General features: G+C 36.4%; 2 protein-coding genes and 1 long non-coding RNA gene across 3 annotated transcripts; 2 read left to right on the top strand and 1 right to left on the bottom strand.

Moving 5' to 3' along the window:
• Positions 3804-7235, top strand: LOC18608648 (H/ACA ribonucleoprotein complex non-core subunit NAF1). Its single transcript, XM_018115719.1, has 3 exons — positions 3804-4780; positions 5643-5720; positions 5906-7235. Exons 1-3 carry the CDS (start codon positions 3986-3988, stop codon positions 7067-7069), a joined length of 2037 nt encoding a protein of 678 aa, XP_017971208.1. The 5' UTR covers positions 3804-3985; the 3' UTR covers positions 7070-7235.
• Positions 7621-12244, bottom strand: LOC18608647 (protein ULTRAPETALA 1). Its single transcript, XM_007043445.2, has 3 exons — positions 11581-12244; positions 9829-10153; positions 7621-8024 (listed from the first exon to the last, which is right to left on the bottom strand). The coding sequence occupies exons 1-3, from the start codon at positions 11789-11791 to the stop codon at positions 7850-7852; spliced, it is 711 nt and encodes a 236-aa protein (XP_007043507.1). The 5' UTR covers positions 11792-12244; the 3' UTR covers positions 7621-7849.
• Positions 16636-17084, top strand: LOC108660802. Its single transcript, XR_001926494.1, has 2 exons — positions 16636-16920; positions 17012-17084. It is a non-coding gene; the product is annotated as an uncharacterized LOC108660802 (long non-coding RNA).

Here is a 17084-nt window from a genome sequence, read left to right as displayed (position 1 = left end):
GTAACAATTATATTTTAAAACATGACATATAACACTATTTTTGTTAACATGACATTAATAACATTTTTTGGTGTTATCTCCTCCTCTTCCTTTTTCTTCTTTCTTGTTGTTGGTGTTATTTTTTATCCATCACTCTCTTCAGCTCTGTTAACTTTAAAAAAAATAAATCTTGAACATCAACAATGGTGAGTAAAAGCCAAAACAAACTGAAGAAGGAGACCTCAGGGAAAAAACTGGAAACTTTTCATTCATATTCACAACGGTTCAATAAACAGCTGGTTTTAAAAAATCACAACAAAAATGGTTTTATAAGTGGACCCATACAACCTGCCCGATGCATTACCCAAAAACAAAGAAATAGGCCACATGGCCATTACATCTACCGAGGCTAACAGCCAAAGGAAAATAGCAAGCAATAAGAGATTTAAAATGAAATAAGAACACGTGCATAGCACGTATAAGACAAGAGAGCATGTAACAATCACGCGATTGTCAAAAAAGCTTCGCGCCATATTGCAAATCAGGCTTCCACCTCTAACGCTTCTTTCTTATTTCTAACTCTTTTGCTCGTCTTCTACGCTTTTTAGGGGTCTTTTTCTCCTTCTTCTTCTTGTGGGACGCATTCGATGAACTTTTCAATTAGTATCTCGATCAGTCGTTATCCAAATTTCCTTTACTATTTCTCTTTGTAATATATCTCAGGTATGCATTTGATATATTGTCCCCCTCTGAATCCGCTTTCTTGATCACTTCTTAGGCTAAAGTTTTTGCCGCTTTTCTACAATTTTCTACGCTTCCTTTGATTTTCAGTGTGTTTCCATAATCTGATCTGTGCCTGAAGTTGGTTGCTTCATGATGGAATTTGTTATTCTTTAATCATTTTTTCCTTTAAAAGAAGTTGGTATATTTTGATGGGAAGGATGTGGGATTTGAAAAGAAAATGAAAAAGTAAGATTTTTAATTTTAAAAAAAAAACAACATTTGTTCCATAAAATGTGGCAGCAACATTTTCTAACACACCATGTCAACAGCTCACATGATTTTTTGTTGTGTGTGATACATCCTCCATTTACCCGTCAACTTAACCTTTAATTATAAAGAATGAAAAACGTTTAGTTCTTTATTGTTATAAATGAAACGTTTGATTTTTAATTGAAAAAAATGCTCAAACATTTAATCATAATTTAAATATTAAATTAAAAAAATAATTATTTTAATGATCAATATAAAATAGATGGAAGATGGAGCTCCAATTCGAGCTTAGATTTTCAATGTATCAAGTTACCTTGACTATGAACATCTCTAATTGTAAATAGCTAGATAGTACAATTTTCAAAAATGCCCTTGAATGAATGTTAAGAAGTAAGATGAAATGTTTTTGTGATTGGACTTAAGAGTGGAATGGAAGTAAGAGGCAAAGCTCAGGTAAGTTGCATGTTGCCGTGACAAGTTTTTTTTTTATTATTATTAATTAATATTATTAAATTGAAATCATATTGAAATTAGATTTAAGTAACACATTTTTTGTTGACTTATAAGTGGATATTATTAAATAAAAAGTTCACGTAGATTCACCCAAATTTTAGTTAAGAAATGTATGCAATATCAAGACTAACTCAATTATACAAATAAAAATCATAGATGTTTAGTTTAAATATTAATTTTTTTATTCTCATGACATTAATCATAAATGATAGGTTCACATCATTTAAATTCTGAATTATAAGTTAATTAATAAACTTATTAAAATATTTATTCAACCGAACTGTGTTAATACAATTCACACTTTACACTTAATTGTTAATTAAAAAAAATTAAAGAAGTGAAAAACTACACATAAAGTAATCAATTCAATAATGATGGTAAAAGTGTTAAGTTTAACTGAATTAATAAATTTATCGTTGAAATTAATGATCATTTCTTGTTACTAATAATTGTAATTAGGAAAACTATATTCGTTAACGAATTAGGTGAAAAGGCTAAATTAATAAAGAGGTTAGAAATAATGACTGTTTGTTATCCAAATTTATTCAATTAATTATTTTATTTTTTATTCTTTCCCTTCTTTCTAATGTAATTACATAAAAATCTGAAATTAAATAGATAAAACAATGGGTTAGGAAATATCCCAATTGTTATTGGGTTTGATCCAAATCTGTTAGGCGGAAAGCTTGTTAGTGGTTGGGCTAAGGCGGAGTCGACCCACCTCTTCTTTTCTATTTCGTTTTTTCTCTTCCCATCTACCAAAACCATGTAAATTTGATGATCTTATAAAAACTACACCTAACCCGAATCATAAATTTTTATGTGTGTTTTTCACTTTTGCTTTCCTCTTAGTGCACGAGCATATGAGTTGATTGAGTATTATTCTCAAGTGAGATGTTTTCACCCAATAATTTGGTCTTCAAAATTTGAGCAAGACCACTCAACGACATTAGGTAGTTTATATGTTGGGTGGTGGAAAAACGATTCATCAAGGTGAGAAAGACGGAAGGGAAAGAAAGGGAAGGATGGAAGGGGGAGAGAGAGAGAAATAGGGGCGGGCTGTTAATGATGATTGTGCACTGCATGTGTTTGTGATGTTGTTACTATGAGCTGCCATCTTTAATGTTTGGTAGGAGGAAATCGCAATTCCATTCCTTTCTAAGTCTTGAGTGCTCTCTTCCATTTTTATTTGTATTTGGTTCACGGAACGATCATTTCATGAAATTATCATTTTTAGAGAGATCCGAATGACTATTATTGACCCCCTCGGTAATAGTTTTTCTATGAATCAAGGAATAAGCTGAAAAATTTTAGAAAATACCCTTGATAATTTTGTGAAATTGCTATCCCAAATATGTTAAAACCTAACCCTAACTTATAAAAGCCTCCATTTTCCTCTTTTTCATTCCCATCCCACCTCATCGGCCTCTCTCTTTCCCTCTCTAAAATATTAATAAAATAAAAGAATTATATTAGAGTTTAAATTATAAATTATAAATAGTTTAGTATGAAAATAGAGAATAAAATAAATAATCATATTAAAATTTTAATATTTCACAAAGTGAAAATAGAGAAAAATAAAATAAAATTAAATAATCATATTAAAATTTTAATAAAATTTTTATTCACTTATCAAAAAAATTAAATATTTTAAATTAAAATTTATAAATTATAATAAAGGATGTTTTTATCTTTGTATTACTCTAAAATTATTTTCACCAATCAAATATTAAAAATAATATAGAAAGACAATTTAATTCTCTTATCTTATTTTATTCCAGAAAAATAATTTTTTTCATTTTCCTTCCATTTTATTGTATAAATCAAACCATTCATGAGTGTCTCATCATTTGTTTACCGTGGGTGTTTGCATTTTAAGTAAGTGAATTAACTGGCTTTGCTTGATTGTTTCAAATTTGGAATGCTTTTGCAACAAATTTAAACCAATTTACATATGTTCTTTGAGGATTGTTGCATCCCTTTACCATTATCAACAACGGAAATTTTAATTTTGCTTTTCAAAATAATAAAAAAAAAGGACAAAAAATGGTTCTGGGATTGAAGTTGAGAAGCTCATTGAATGGAACCCAAACATTCTGGCTTTTCATTTAGTTGTGAGTTTTTCACTTTTTTCTATGAACAGAAAATATGGACATTAAAGTCAGGGAAATGAGAAATTTTGATGGTTCGTGAACCAAATAAAGAGTACTTTTCAATTTTAAATAAATAATATAGCAGTTTTATGGAATGATTGGTAATACAAGAATTGAAATTGCACAGCAATACACAGGGACTTATAGGTACTTTACTCCTAAGAATCCTCATATTTTCTACTTGTACCTCAAAACCCTAATCATACTCGACCGCTTGCTGCCTTAGGGTTTATGAGATCCCTCACCCAAGCAACGCCCCGTTTTTCATACAGCTATGACATTTTACTTCTTTCTCTCTTCCACTCCTCCTCCATTCTCCACAACCTTACATAATTTTACCTCTGGAGATGGTAGGCTTTGTCCCCGAACCTTCCACTGAAGAGGGCCCAAATCAAGTTTCAAAACTCAAAATCTACAAAGACCCTATTGACTTTCTTGACCCCAAAATCCACGATTTATCCTTTGCCGATTCCTTTCTTGATTTTGACTCTATAAAAGAGTGGTTTGAAGATAACCCAAATTTAGATAGGACTGGTTCAGAAGAGATTAACTTTGGGGATATTGAGAAGAGGATGGAGATTGTTAAAGAAGACAACTTTGGGAAATCCCATGTTAGTGGGTCTGGGCCTAATGTTGATGGGTTAAAGCCAATTGTTTGTGGGTCTGAGCTGGTTGGAGGTGAGTCTGGTTGTACAGTGAAGGTGGAAGAAGAGGAGTCAAAACCAGAAGGGAAGTTGAGTTCTTCTATTGAGGAAGAGATGGGGAAGGTTAGTTTGGTTGGTAAATTAGAGAGTGGGAGTAGTAGTAGTTCACAGGAGTCTGAGAGTGAAAGTTCATCGTCGTCATCATCTTCTAGTAGCAGCAGTAATGATGATGATGAGGAGGAGAAGAATAAAGAAAATTTGGAGGTGGAGATTAAAAGAGAGGTGGATGGGGTAGGTGAGCTTGAAGAAGGTGAGATAGGAGGTATTGATCGAGAAATGGCTGTTGGTGGAACTGATAATCTTGATGATGATGAAGAGGAGGAGGAGGAAACAGAGGAAATCCTCAGTGGGTTTGGTATTGAATTTGATGAGGTAGATGATGAGGATGCTGATGCTGGTGCTATGAGAGGACCTATCAGGTCAAAGAATGAACTTGAGGTAACAAATTGTGGCTTTGATGATATTTTTTTCAGAAGTACTTTTTGTTTTTCTACCATATTCTTTAATGTTTCAGGAAAGCAAATTTCTAGGTTTTGCATCTCAGTAACATGTTAATCTAGGTTTTGCTGGCGGCATTTCTTCCCTGTTTGTTCTGTTTTATGTTTTTTTTTTTTTGAAAGGCTGTTCTGTTTTATGTTTGTTAGCTGCAAATCATGCATTTGTCTTCGTTGTCTTTTGGAGTAATCTATAATGAGATATAAATTATTCTGTAGTCTCATTTTCTTTTCAGATCATTTCCTTTTATATTTTCCTGATTGATCTTTTTGTGGTTCAAAGATCTTGTGGCATGCTTTGGCTGAAAGTAATTGTTTTTTTGCACTGCTAAGGAAGCAGATTAAGTTCAACATACAAAACCATGTCATATCACTTCAAATTTATCGAGTTTAGCAATTAGCAACTCTTTGCACTCATTCATTTTCATGTGGTAATTTTACATTTGGCCTTGTTTAACACTGGGGCCTTATGTTGATAACTTTGGTTGTAATCTTTAACTCATCAAAACTGAACGAAATAGTTTTCCTGTGGTATCACCATGGAATGTATTCTGTTTGATTAGGAAGGTAATGAAGTATGGCATTCTGATCCTTGCATGACAGAGATCAGGTATTTCAACATCATACTCTAGTCCTTGCTTGTTGACTATTCAGAAGTCTAGATGAGACATCTCTTGCATGCTTTCTGTAGTCCTGTAAAACGCGACTAAAATATTTATCACTGGAGTTAAATTTCCTGTGTGGTTTAATGCTGGAGTTATTGTTGTTGTATATTAATTCTGAATAAACTCTGTTAAATTTGGCAGGTTCTCCCTCCAGTTCCACCACTGGAGGTCACACTGCAACCCCATCACAAGATGCTGCCTGTTGGAGTTGTTTTGTCGGTAAGCTCATAGAAAGCTCAAGTCAGAACCTCTATTGCAAAATACAAAGGCCATGCCTTAAAGTTTTGCTCAAATTTCGTTAAACACTCATAAATCCCTGTTTTCGGAGCTCTGGTCTAGATTGACTTACAGTTGCAAATAATACTAGTTAGGTCAGTCTAATGATGTTACTTACACTATTGCAGATTATTGGTACCAAAGTTATTGTTGAAGGAAGAGAGCAGCACAACCCTCTGAATGAAGGTTCTATTCTTTGGATAACCATAAACAGGTCACCACTGGGGTTGGTGGATGAAATCTTTGGACCTGTAATAAACCCCTTCTATGTTGTACGATATAATTTGGAAAGTGAAGTCCCTGCTGGGATCCATGAAGGCACTTTGATCTCTTTTGTCCCAGAATTTGCTAATCATGTTCTCAATGACAAGAATCTTCACAAGAAAGGGTATGATGCATCTGGTGAGAATGATGAAGAGTTGTCAGATGATACTGAGTTTTCAGATGATGAAAGAGAGGCTGAGTACAAGAGGATGCAGAAAATGACAAAGAGAGGCATGAATGACCGGAGAGTGGGAAACCGGAAATGCAATAAAAAGAAAGTTAAAAGTAGGGATGGAGCTTGGAAAAATGGTAGAAATTCAGCCCAGCAGACACCAACACTTGTGGGTCAGCTTCCACCTAATCAGAGCCAACATAAATTTTCCTCAATTTCAGCATCTTTGGATAATCATAATTGTTCATCCTCTGTCATAGAAAAACAAAATTTTGTTGGTGGATCTGGCTTTGTTTCACCATTTTCAGTCATGTCACAGTCTTGTGGTTTTATTACACCTTCAAATGGAGTTTGGACTAATGGGATGCCGGGCCATCAGCCACAAAATGCTATTTTTCCCAACAGGTTTCCTGCAGAAGGTATGCCTTTACTCTCACAGAATTATCAACAGCAGCCTAATCCTTTGCCAACCTCAGGAATGCCTATGCCACCCATGATGCCATATCAGCAGCAGCAGTTTGATCCTAGTATGAGCACACTTCCAAATGTGGTCTTACCTGGTGGCCAGGCAAATTTATTTGCTGGACCAGCCTGTGCACCTTGGTTGGGGATTGCAGGTCAACATGGCTTTAGCCAAATCACATTTGGGGTTGGCATGCAGGGCCAGCAACTCCTAAGTGCAGTACAAGGTATGTTGGCAAAAGGACCAACGGCAGATGGGGACCGTAATTTACAACAATTTGTCGCAGGGAGCTTTGAAACATCCCAGGATTTTAACATGGGTGCATCATCTAGTCGTGGGAAAAAACCATATCATAGAGGTCGTGGTCGTTTTACTGGCGGAAGAGATCGTTAATGAGATTGAGTGGGAGACGCTGGCCTTAGAGATTTGCTTGAATTTTGGTGTATTTGTTGTTGAATGTTTGCTATTTAAGTTGAGGCAATATAGGCGATGTAAGTTAGCAACGAGCATTGCATGTTTGTGATGATTAATGATCAGACTCTTTCAAGTTTCAACGTAAGGCGGAAAATGCTGTTACCCCAAAAGAGAAAACATTGGACCTTGGGCTTGGAAGTTACTGCGTCTACGTATCACGTGCAATCACCAGGGCACCCGGGGGAATGGGATCTGAGGCCAAATTGCCAGGCTTTAAAGTTTTAAGATGCATCATCCATCATCGCAGTCGATAAGACAGAAAATCAAACTGCCAGGCCCTCCTTAACTAAGCATCTGTCATTTCGACAAAATAGGCGGATGCAATACTCTACCTTTCTGTTTTCTTTTTCTTTTCCAACAAACAAAAGAAAGAAAAAATCTCTGAAATGTCGGCTTACGGTCCAGAGTTTATATTGAATCTGTGTCGAGTTACTATATTTTAATACTGTGATGAAAGAAACGCAGTAGCAGAACATAAAAATGGGAATACTGACCAAACATCATTTTGGTGATCAAATTTTAATTAATTTTAAGTTTTTAAACCAGTCAAATGAGCACCATGAATGCTGAACTCAGGGACTGGCGGTAATTTAAGTCTAACATGAAAGTGAATTGTCTCCCAAGGCTTCTTCCGTCGGGGATGGGCTCAACTAAAGCAACAAATAAAGAAACCCACCCCACAAGCACTGCACTGAAGACTCAAGCTTTCGCGTTCCTAGTGAAGTCAATGCAAGTTTGGCAACTGCAATCAGAGAACCGACAGATTTCACACCCAAAGCACACACAGGAGGTACAACCCTTGCATGTTGGAGACCGGGTGCAGCCCCTGTATACCCTGCGACTTGCTCGCTCTTCATCATCATCACATGTTATTCTGAAATAGAGAAAACAATATAATTATGAGCTAAAGAGTATGTAGCCAACTTGCCATACATAGAGCAGATTATGAAGATATTCTACATTTGCAAGCAAGCAAAGCGTGCATATCATCACTTATAACTACTTAAAAGAATCATTTAGACTTAAATTTATGTGCTAAACGTTTAACACATTCATATCAAATCCTGATTTAACAACATCAAGAAAGTCCTCTCTCAGCATTTGCTTTCATACCACATAACTAACAATAGCATTTCTAGCCATTCACTTTCATACCATAACTATTAAAAGCAATTCTACAAATCTGCACATCATGGAATTAAAATGAACAACTGTATACACTGTCAGAACTCTGTACCCCTCCCCACTCAAATCCAAAAAAGAAAAGATGAACACAGCTCAAAACAGAGCTGGAACATTTCAACTTCATCAGCCAATTCATAGCAAAGACTGCTTATTCTGGTAGATTATAATTTTCATTAACTTGCCAACTAAAAGCATTTTTGGCACAAAAAGTTTAGAGTAAGCAAAGCACCAACAATCAAACAGACAGGAAAGCAAGAACGGTAGGACTTAACATAACAGCATGCAAGGAAAACATAGCTAATTCTTATAGACCAATTGCTTCTACTCACACAGGTGAGTAAAACATCTTTTGGAGCCAAAAGTTTAGGCAAGATACCCAAGTGAGAAACCTGGCAGCTTTTTTAAGATACTAGTACCACTGAAGAAAGTCTTAAATATCAGGAAAAGTTTGGAACTGCTCAAACATCGGACATCTAGAACCCTTCTTTGAGCAAGACCTATCTATCTCACAATCCAACTATTATGAACTTCGAAAAATAACCTGTCACCTTTTCACATGATGGAGCAATGCCCCAAATAGTCAAGTGTTTGACCATAATCTGAAGGGCAGTCAATCAAGTCCAATTCATTTCTTGTAAACTCCTTATCTGGTGGTTCTAATACAAGCGTATAGACATAAATTAACGGTTTCCAATAGATGAAACAGTAAGATATGATACATCTCATTATGGCATCCAGCTTTACACAAAGCCAGGGGATTAAATGAAGCATAGTTGTCAAATTACCTAGAAGATGAATAATCAGGAAACACTGCAGTTTGGCCAAGACTATATTTCATGTGCAGTACCAGGTTCTTCACCAAAAATTACTCGTTATGTTTCTCAGCATTCAGTCAACAGATTTTAAGTGAATATCAACTGGGTATTGGTACTTACTACATTGCAAAGAATATTGATAAGTTTCAGAAGCTGTAATCATACAGATATTTATGCACTGTTAAAGATGCTATCCATTTCAACTAAATGCTATTAAGCAGAAGAAAGAAACAACTCCATATGAACGGGCCAAAATGATACAGATACACAAGAAATAGGTTCAGTGAATAGAAGTTCAAAAGTTAATATGAAAAGAATGAATTTGATCATTAGTTTCCTCTAGCCTCTAGCCATATATGGAGCTATAGCCCATGAAAAGGTTTCATGATAAAGAAGTAACCGGAACAACAGATCATGGAGGATTATTTTCAAATTTAAAAAGTTATATTTCAATATATATCAGAGTTGGAGATCAAGAAGTGCTTTTCTACCTCATGCATTATCTGCAAATTACATTTTAATTTTTAAGAAATGGATTTTTAAGGGGAAAAAAAAGAATTAAGTCCGAAAGCATGTTCTACAATGACTAATACCTTAATATGTAATAGGCAACGGTCTTGGACATGACAAACCCAAAATTTAACCAATAAGAACATAATCAATATTGGGGAGACAAACCTGTCATATTGAAGATCAGAACATTTCCAGTTCACATCTGCTAACGCATCATGGTGAATCCGACATTCCTCTTTCGTCCGCAATCGAAATCTTCGCTCCTTGTTACACCTGCTACAGCGAACAAACTCATCCCGATGACAAACTCGTCCACTATGGGATCTATGAGCACCATTGGCATTTTTGGATGCTTGGTTGTAGTATTTCAGCAATGCTGTCTTTGATAATGAAACCTTCTCCCCATTAACTATCACCCAAACATTATTTTTCCATTTTCTAGCTGTCTCTCTTCCGGAATGCTTCTCAAATGCAGCAGGAGTCAACTTGTCTAGTCATTGAAATTACCATCACACGATTAGAAAATTAGAAAACGGAATAAGAAAGAAAGCTTTGACATTTGTTAGGAAAATAAAGAGGAACCAGGTCGATCGGAACAAGGGAAAATGAGATTATTCTGTGCACCTGACACTGAAAGGCTCCAGTAAACAGTAAAGGCAGATTTAAGAGTACAGACAGCTTAAGTCAGTTTAAGTTATATTTAGTTGTAAGACCCTGACTATATAGACCCGCCACCAAAATGGGGCGTTCTTTTCACAAGCCCCAAAATGACCAACGGCATAAAGAAAATATTCACCTGACTTTCGGCTCAAAGTTGGGGTGGATTCACAAGATGATGGTTTACCTTCAAGGTTTGAAGTGTATGACCATTTTTTCTTTTCATTTGACATGGGTATTCTTTCTTATGAACAAAACACAGCCTCCTTACAGGCATAAGATTCCTTCACATGCAAACATATTGGTATGCAATGCAATGCAATCTACTCCCAACTAAACATCCTTTGGATGAGAAATATATGTAACATTTAATCAATGATCAAACTGCAAAAGTTAACAAATGTTAAAGCTTTCTGCCAAACTTGATTTCCTCAATATCACTATTTCAATGATAAATAAAATTTGACGTAGTATTTCCACTTCGTAGGTATGTGCTAAAGTATTAAAATAATAGAATACCAGCTCGTAGATGTACTGTTTAAGCCATATTCGTACTACTTTCACATAGTAGCATTGTACACAAAAACACATGCACACGAAAAGAAGACGTTCATCTCCTGGAAACATAGCTGTCCTCATAACACCAAGCATCAATATGCTCAAAAGCATCCCTCACCAGCCAAACTTTACAATGACATGCCATCAGAACAGAAAGAACTAGAAACATAAGCAGAACCCACAAGGCTAAAATGTTTCTTCAAAAAGAATTACTCTGTCCAGCGACAAGAAACAGAACTGAAGCTTTGAAAACCCAGATTCTGAAAAGACTCAATCGAAGACCTTAGAATCACAACCATAAAAGATAATGCAGGTGTTATTCTGAAGATACAAACTACGAGATAAGATCTTTAACCAACAAAGAGACTCATGGAGCGTCCCAAAAAATAAATGAACATCACCTTGTTGTGCTACAACCAAAGAAAGCCAAGTCACTGAGACAAAACAACATACACATAAACTGTGTGAAAAGAAAACCAAAACGAAGGCATCACAAGCTTCCCCATCATCCACTTCTCACACCATCCAAAACTAGATTAAATAAGAGAAAGCGACACCCATCAACGTCAAATGCACCATAACTTGAATAAAGCACGCATTAAACATGCACAAAAATCAAAACCCCAACAGCATCAAAAGAAAAAGAAAAGGATGGAGAAAAAAAGAACCAAAGGATGAAAAAAGGACTAAAAAGAGAGAGACCTTCATTGCAACCAGGGGTGCATTCACAGGTGATTTCAAGGTCACCATTACAGAAAACCCTAAGTTTACCAACAGCATCACCATATCTATGGCTGGTACACCCACATGTCACTTCTATAAAATCTCCTCCTTCCTTCAATCCGCTTACCTCTCTCAACTCCTCTTCGCTAAACATCATCGGCCCACTTTCTCTCTCTACCCCGTTCTCCATTTCTCTCTCTAACAAACACCCCAGACGCCCACACACTCTCTCTCCGCCTTATTAGGTTTCCTCTAAAAAGAGAACCCAGAAACCCCCAGGAAGAGAAAAATCGAATCAAGGAGAGAAAAGGAGCATATGGGTAATGTTGAAAAGAGATGGTTGTTGCCTGAGGAGATTTTATAAGAGGTCTAGACCAAAGAGAGGGCTGAAAAAGCACGCATCTTTATGGGGGTTACTCCCGGAGATCTGGTGGAGAAAACGTTGTGAGAGAAGAGAGAGAAAGAGAGAGAGAGGGGTTGGTGTTGGCGTTGTGTGTTTTTGGGGATGTTAATGAGCTGGCGAAGAGAAACAAATGTCGTGGGGTGAGGGGGAGTGAGAGGGGTTAAAAGCTTAGGTGCTACTTGCATGACATGACATGAGGGAGAGACTCCTTGGCTTTGGGGTCAGGGCCTTTTGGTTTATGGGAAAATCCCTCTCATGGGAAGGAGACGAGGTTTATTGAAATTAGTGATGGGGACTTAATATTTATTTGCTTTTCTTTCTCTTTTTTTCTCCAATGCAATGCTCTCTACCCATTTGGCTATTTAGGTGGTTCGATGCACTATTTTTCATTCAGAGAACTTTTACAATGTCACTGTGCTCGCAGTGAATTTCAGCATTGTGTCATACTAACTTACCATCCAGTCTAGCAGTATACTAGCAAAAGGGTCAAACACATCTGTATCCAGAACCCTAGGTGCAACGGGAGTGGCAAACTCAGCTTAGGTCCTGCTTCTAAACAGGAAGTCTAGGGTGTTTGATTCCTTTTTCTCTTTGCTACCTCTATCCCGTCCTTTATGTGCTTAGATTCATGAGTAAATAAATATGTAAAGCATGTGGTAGGCAAGGCAAAGCAATATTAATTGGTAGGGGTCATAAGGAGATTGAACTTTATTCTTTAAAAGAAAGATGTATATATATACTACCATTAAATCAAATACCCCAATGCATAGTAAATAAAATTATTGTATACAAATTTGACTTAATGATGATGATGATAATAAGATGGATAATTTGATTTCAAACACAAATGCGTGCATCTCACTAATAAAGTTGTGTTCAAAACCTCTCTTCTCAAAGAAAAATGAGATTAAGTATAGTCTTAATTCTTTGTTATTATCATTTCTCTACTTGTACCTGCATGGTAAAATGAAAGGATACCAACAAGTATAACGTGATGAAGAAAATGAAAGACTACCGTTAGAAAAATGAGACAAACTGGGAGAGATTTTTAGCAGGATTAATCATAACAACACTGGCGAGCTGCGCAGAGTAAATTGTTATTGGGATGGTGTACTGCTAATGAAAGCATGGTGGGGTGGTATGTGAAGCGGGTAGTTGTGTTGTTTTCAAAGCCTCAGGATCCAGTAATTAAGGGATACAAGAAGGTTGTTGAACTCATTTATATGAAGCTTTACAACAATTATTAAAATTATCTCTTTATTAATATTATAGTTCTGACACCTATGAGGACTACAGGTAGTATAAAAAGACACCAAAATCTACACCCTACCGCAAGCTTTGGATCATTCCCTCAAATTTTATTCAGGTTGTTGATCATAAAGTTGAGGGCTTGAGGTGTTATTATTAGAGATATAGCTAAACTAACGAACAATGTAATAAAGCAGGTAATGCATCATCTTGCTCTACCTTTTGAGCTTTACCACATAATTTTCTATCTATTTTTGTAACTTTGTTGGCATAGTTTGGATCGCAGAAAGCTTAAAAGTAAGACCGGTTAATACACCGATTCTATTAATTCTATAAGAGCACTCAAAGTTGTTTACTAGATATATGTGGAGGATATTGTTTAAAACCTTTGAGGCTACATTTAAATTAAAAGCTGTTGCTTTATGTTAAAGTAGGGCTATTAATGATAGTTGTTATTAGGACAGACAACAATTATTTTGGTTTGGTCTGACAACAGACAATAATCTAATGATCATTACACTGTACTTGATTAAAATTAATTTTGTTCCACAGTTAATTAATCTCTTGGCTTAAAGGCTCATATTTTGATTTTCACTGTAGTATGTGGTTGGACATTCCAAATGACAACCTTGGAGCCACCATGAAAGAACTATTTCCTATGAGAATTTAACAAAAGCTGTCCAACATTCAGTCATGGATATCATTCCATGTCTCCGAGAGAAAAAAAATCAATAAAAAAAACAAAGAAAAGGAAAGCAAAGCAAAGGGGCATAATTTTCTCTTTTCCTTTTGTGCGTATGTCGCTTTTACTATCAAAGCATCCATATTTTTGTGCTTTGTCTCCGAGGATAGATTTGAACATTCTTGAACATTCTCAAATGGATAAGTTATGTACTGTCCATATTCAGTACTACCCTGGCCTATAGGTAGAAAAATATTTCAAGCTCAAATTGGTTAATAATATTGCTCCTGACATGAATCTTAATTTAAAATAAATACAATGTTTAGCATGTGCCATTACCTTAAAGATACTGAGGTTCAAACCAGCTACTAGCTCTGCAGTCAGCGATTAGAGTGGGAACCTCCTTTTTGGTCTCTAGGTATGAACTTCTTTCTGATTGTTTATTCGCCCAAGGTTTGCCAAGTCGGCACGTCGACATTCTTCACTGTATTATCAAATATCAACTGGATGATCATTACGATGTCTAGCGCGCATGAAAGTTATCCTCATGCTATATCTTCACGTTGCAGTTGCGGTGCTCAAGGTTTGCTTCCTAAAAGAACATTCTCGTTTGTAACTTGTCAACAAGCATGAACATTTGCATGTGGCTTAAATTATTGCCAGCAGTGAAGATAATCTTCATTACTGAAGCTCAAGTCCTGATGAGAGCAGAAGTAGATTCATTAAAATTCAATGGAGAATCGTATCTTATGCTTGAGTTTTGCGAATCTGGACGCTAGCTCTACAGTGATAAGATATAGTAAATTCATTAATATCCCATTTGGCTATGAATGCAGCGATGGCCCGAAAAGCAATCCATCAGATTATCTCTGCTTGTTGTGCTTTTCTGAGTCAAAACAAAATTTAAGGGCATTATTGATTGGTCAGCTAGGATTTTGGGCCAACTGTGTATGCAGTCATCATACTACATTTTGCACAGAATTTTGGTAAGAAATTGTGCACTTGACGGAATGACAGCATGTCAACTGTTTGCTGTCACCTTAATTCGTGTTTTGGCTCCCACTTTATCCATTAATACCTTGAATTATGCCTTGGATTGATTCGGTTAGACTAAGAGGAATCCAAGTTGGTACATATTCTGCATTTAGCATTATATATATATATATATATATCTCCCTCTAGGTGGCATATCAGTTGGGATTTGCTTCAGCTTTAGTACTGATTTTGATTCCATATTTCTGCTTGAAATATCCAATAAGATTTTCTGTTCGTAGAAGTTATGTGTTCCTTTGCATAATTTGCGGCACTTGAAAATCCCCACATTTCTTGTGGCTCTGCAGTTGCCTAAGGTAAGTGTAGGGGCAGATATTCTAATATATGCTGGCTAACTTGTTGCTTTTCTTCTATTACTTGATTTCATGTCGAAAAAGTTAGGTTGATTACAAATAACTAAACAGAAAATGTAAAATTGTCAAATATGACTGATGAAAACAACGGATTAAGTCTAAACGGTCTGCGTCCATTGAACCGATGCTGCATAATGGGACTTGTAAACAAATCCTTGGTATTAGCATGGACAATGCAGCCGTCCTGATAAGATTGATATGCCATCATAATTTGAACGAAAAGTAGAAGACACGACTCAATTGTCCTACCTTCTAGCGTACATGATGAACTAGAGTCGCGATTTCATTCATGATTTGCTACCATGTACAGATCAAAGTGGCCTAATATTCTCACAAAGGAGGAGGTTCCTCTGCACTAGTGAAAAGGTTTTTGCCCAGTCAACCACTAATTACTCCAACAAGTGCAACGCACAATTATTGGTGCGTCTAAAACAATGCTGATCATCAAACATTTAAATTAGGTTCATATCACTTTACAAATTTAATGCATCCTGTTACTGATTTCAATGATTGCTACCTTTTTTTTATTGTTTTTTTTAGAGCAACCAAGGCACAGGAAATCGGCGCCACTGGGAAAACATATATATTTTTCAAAGCTTTAGCAAAATTTGGCAATGACTTTTGGCACATGGAGAGATGCCGCGGGTGCCTGGTGGTCGACCCAGCTACAGCAATTGCTTGCAGACGTTGAAGGAGCTAGCTAGCTTTGGCTTGACGTTGGAATCTGACTGTGGAGGACCACTTGAATTTTATCTTCCATAGTTGGCCTACCATTTTGAAATAATACCCACACTGATTTAGCTCTCTAGTGCCATATTCTTTGACATTTCATTGGTACTTCGGCGAATGTTTGGTGGCCACACCAATTTAAGCTTTGTCTTACAGTGAGCTTCCGCTTTCATGGAATCCAACGAGAAGTTTGAAGGCGCCTGCCTGAAGCAGCACAAATCACAGGGTCAGGAGTCCCGATGATGCCAACCTGCTGATGAGTTGCTAAAGAACTAGATTAATATTGTTAAAAGACCTCAACTTGTGTCTGAACCACTAATACACCATGGAATGCACCCTCCTCCCCTTCCTAATCATTTCGGGAGGAGAAGCCTAATAGTCCAAAACCCAAAATTTTCCCAGATCTTCTTGGTCACCAATGTGATAAGTTAGGACGCTTTGAATAATTTGATGATTGGTACATTTTATTGTCGTCACCCATTTGGTCTATGGGCAGCCCTAAAACAAGATAAATAAAATCTCCACCCAAAAGACGACAGCTAGAGCCTTGAGGGTGAGTTGGCAAAAGTCGGAATTCTGGTGGGTTTTCTTTGTTTTCTCTCATCCTTTAATTGTTTTGGTTGGTGGAACTGGAAGGGGGATCAAAAAAACAAAAAAGTTAAGAACCAGAACCAGATGAAATCAATCAAGTTATCAAGGGATGGATCAGTTGGATACCAAAAAGATTATGACCAGTTTTAGTGTTCTGTGCGCAAAATGGTGGGCACTTTTGTACCGTGCTGAGGGACAGGCTGCAAAAGCTCTGATAACTCTGCAAAAGTCGAAAGATTTTATGCGAATCTGAACGTAAGGTACAGTATCCTCAGCTTTTTGGTAATGTTTGAAGCATCGCCATGCTTTTATCTTCAGATTTGCTATGATGCTAATTCGTTGTACTACCAGGACCCTGGTGCAGCAATGGGGGGCCAAAAAAGATCAATCTGCCCATCCATCCCAAAGGGAAAAAAAAAAAAAA

The sequence above is a fragment of the Theobroma cacao genome, chromosome 2 (genome assembly GCF_000208745.1).
Source record: "Theobroma cacao cultivar B97-61/B2 chromosome 2, Criollo_cocoa_genome_V2, whole genome shotgun sequence".
In the NCBI taxonomy this organism is placed as follows: domain Eukaryota; kingdom Viridiplantae; phylum Streptophyta; class Magnoliopsida; order Malvales; family Malvaceae; genus Theobroma; species Theobroma cacao.
This window is presented reverse-complemented; position numbering and strand designations above follow the sequence as displayed.

Excerpts from the sequence above, each read along its gene's own strand:
- LOC18608648 (XM_018115719.1), top strand. The coding sequence starts at position 3,986 with ATGGTAGGCTTTGTCCCCGAACCTTCCACTGAAGAGGGCCCAAATCAA. Across the intron at positions 4,781-5,642 it reads GGTCAAAGAATGAACTTGAG|GTTCTCCCTCCAGTTCCACC; the intron begins GTAACAAATTGT and ends TAAATTTGGCAG. Across the intron at positions 5,721-5,905 it reads CTGTTGGAGTTGTTTTGTCG|ATTATTGGTACCAAAGTTAT; the intron begins GTAAGCTCATAG and ends ACACTATTGCAG.
- LOC18608647 (XM_007043445.2), bottom strand. The coding sequence starts at position 11,791 with ATGGAGAACGGGGTAGAGAGAGAAAGTGGGCCGATGATGTTTAGCGAA. Across the intron at positions 10,154-11,580 it reads CACCCCTGGTTGCAATGAAG|ACAAGTTGACTCCTGCTGCA; the intron begins GTCTCTCTCTTT and ends TTCAATGACTAG. Across the intron at positions 8,025-9,828 it reads TCTGATCTTCAATATGACAG|AATAACATGTGATGATGATG; the intron begins GTTTGTCTCCCC and ends TCTCTATTTCAG.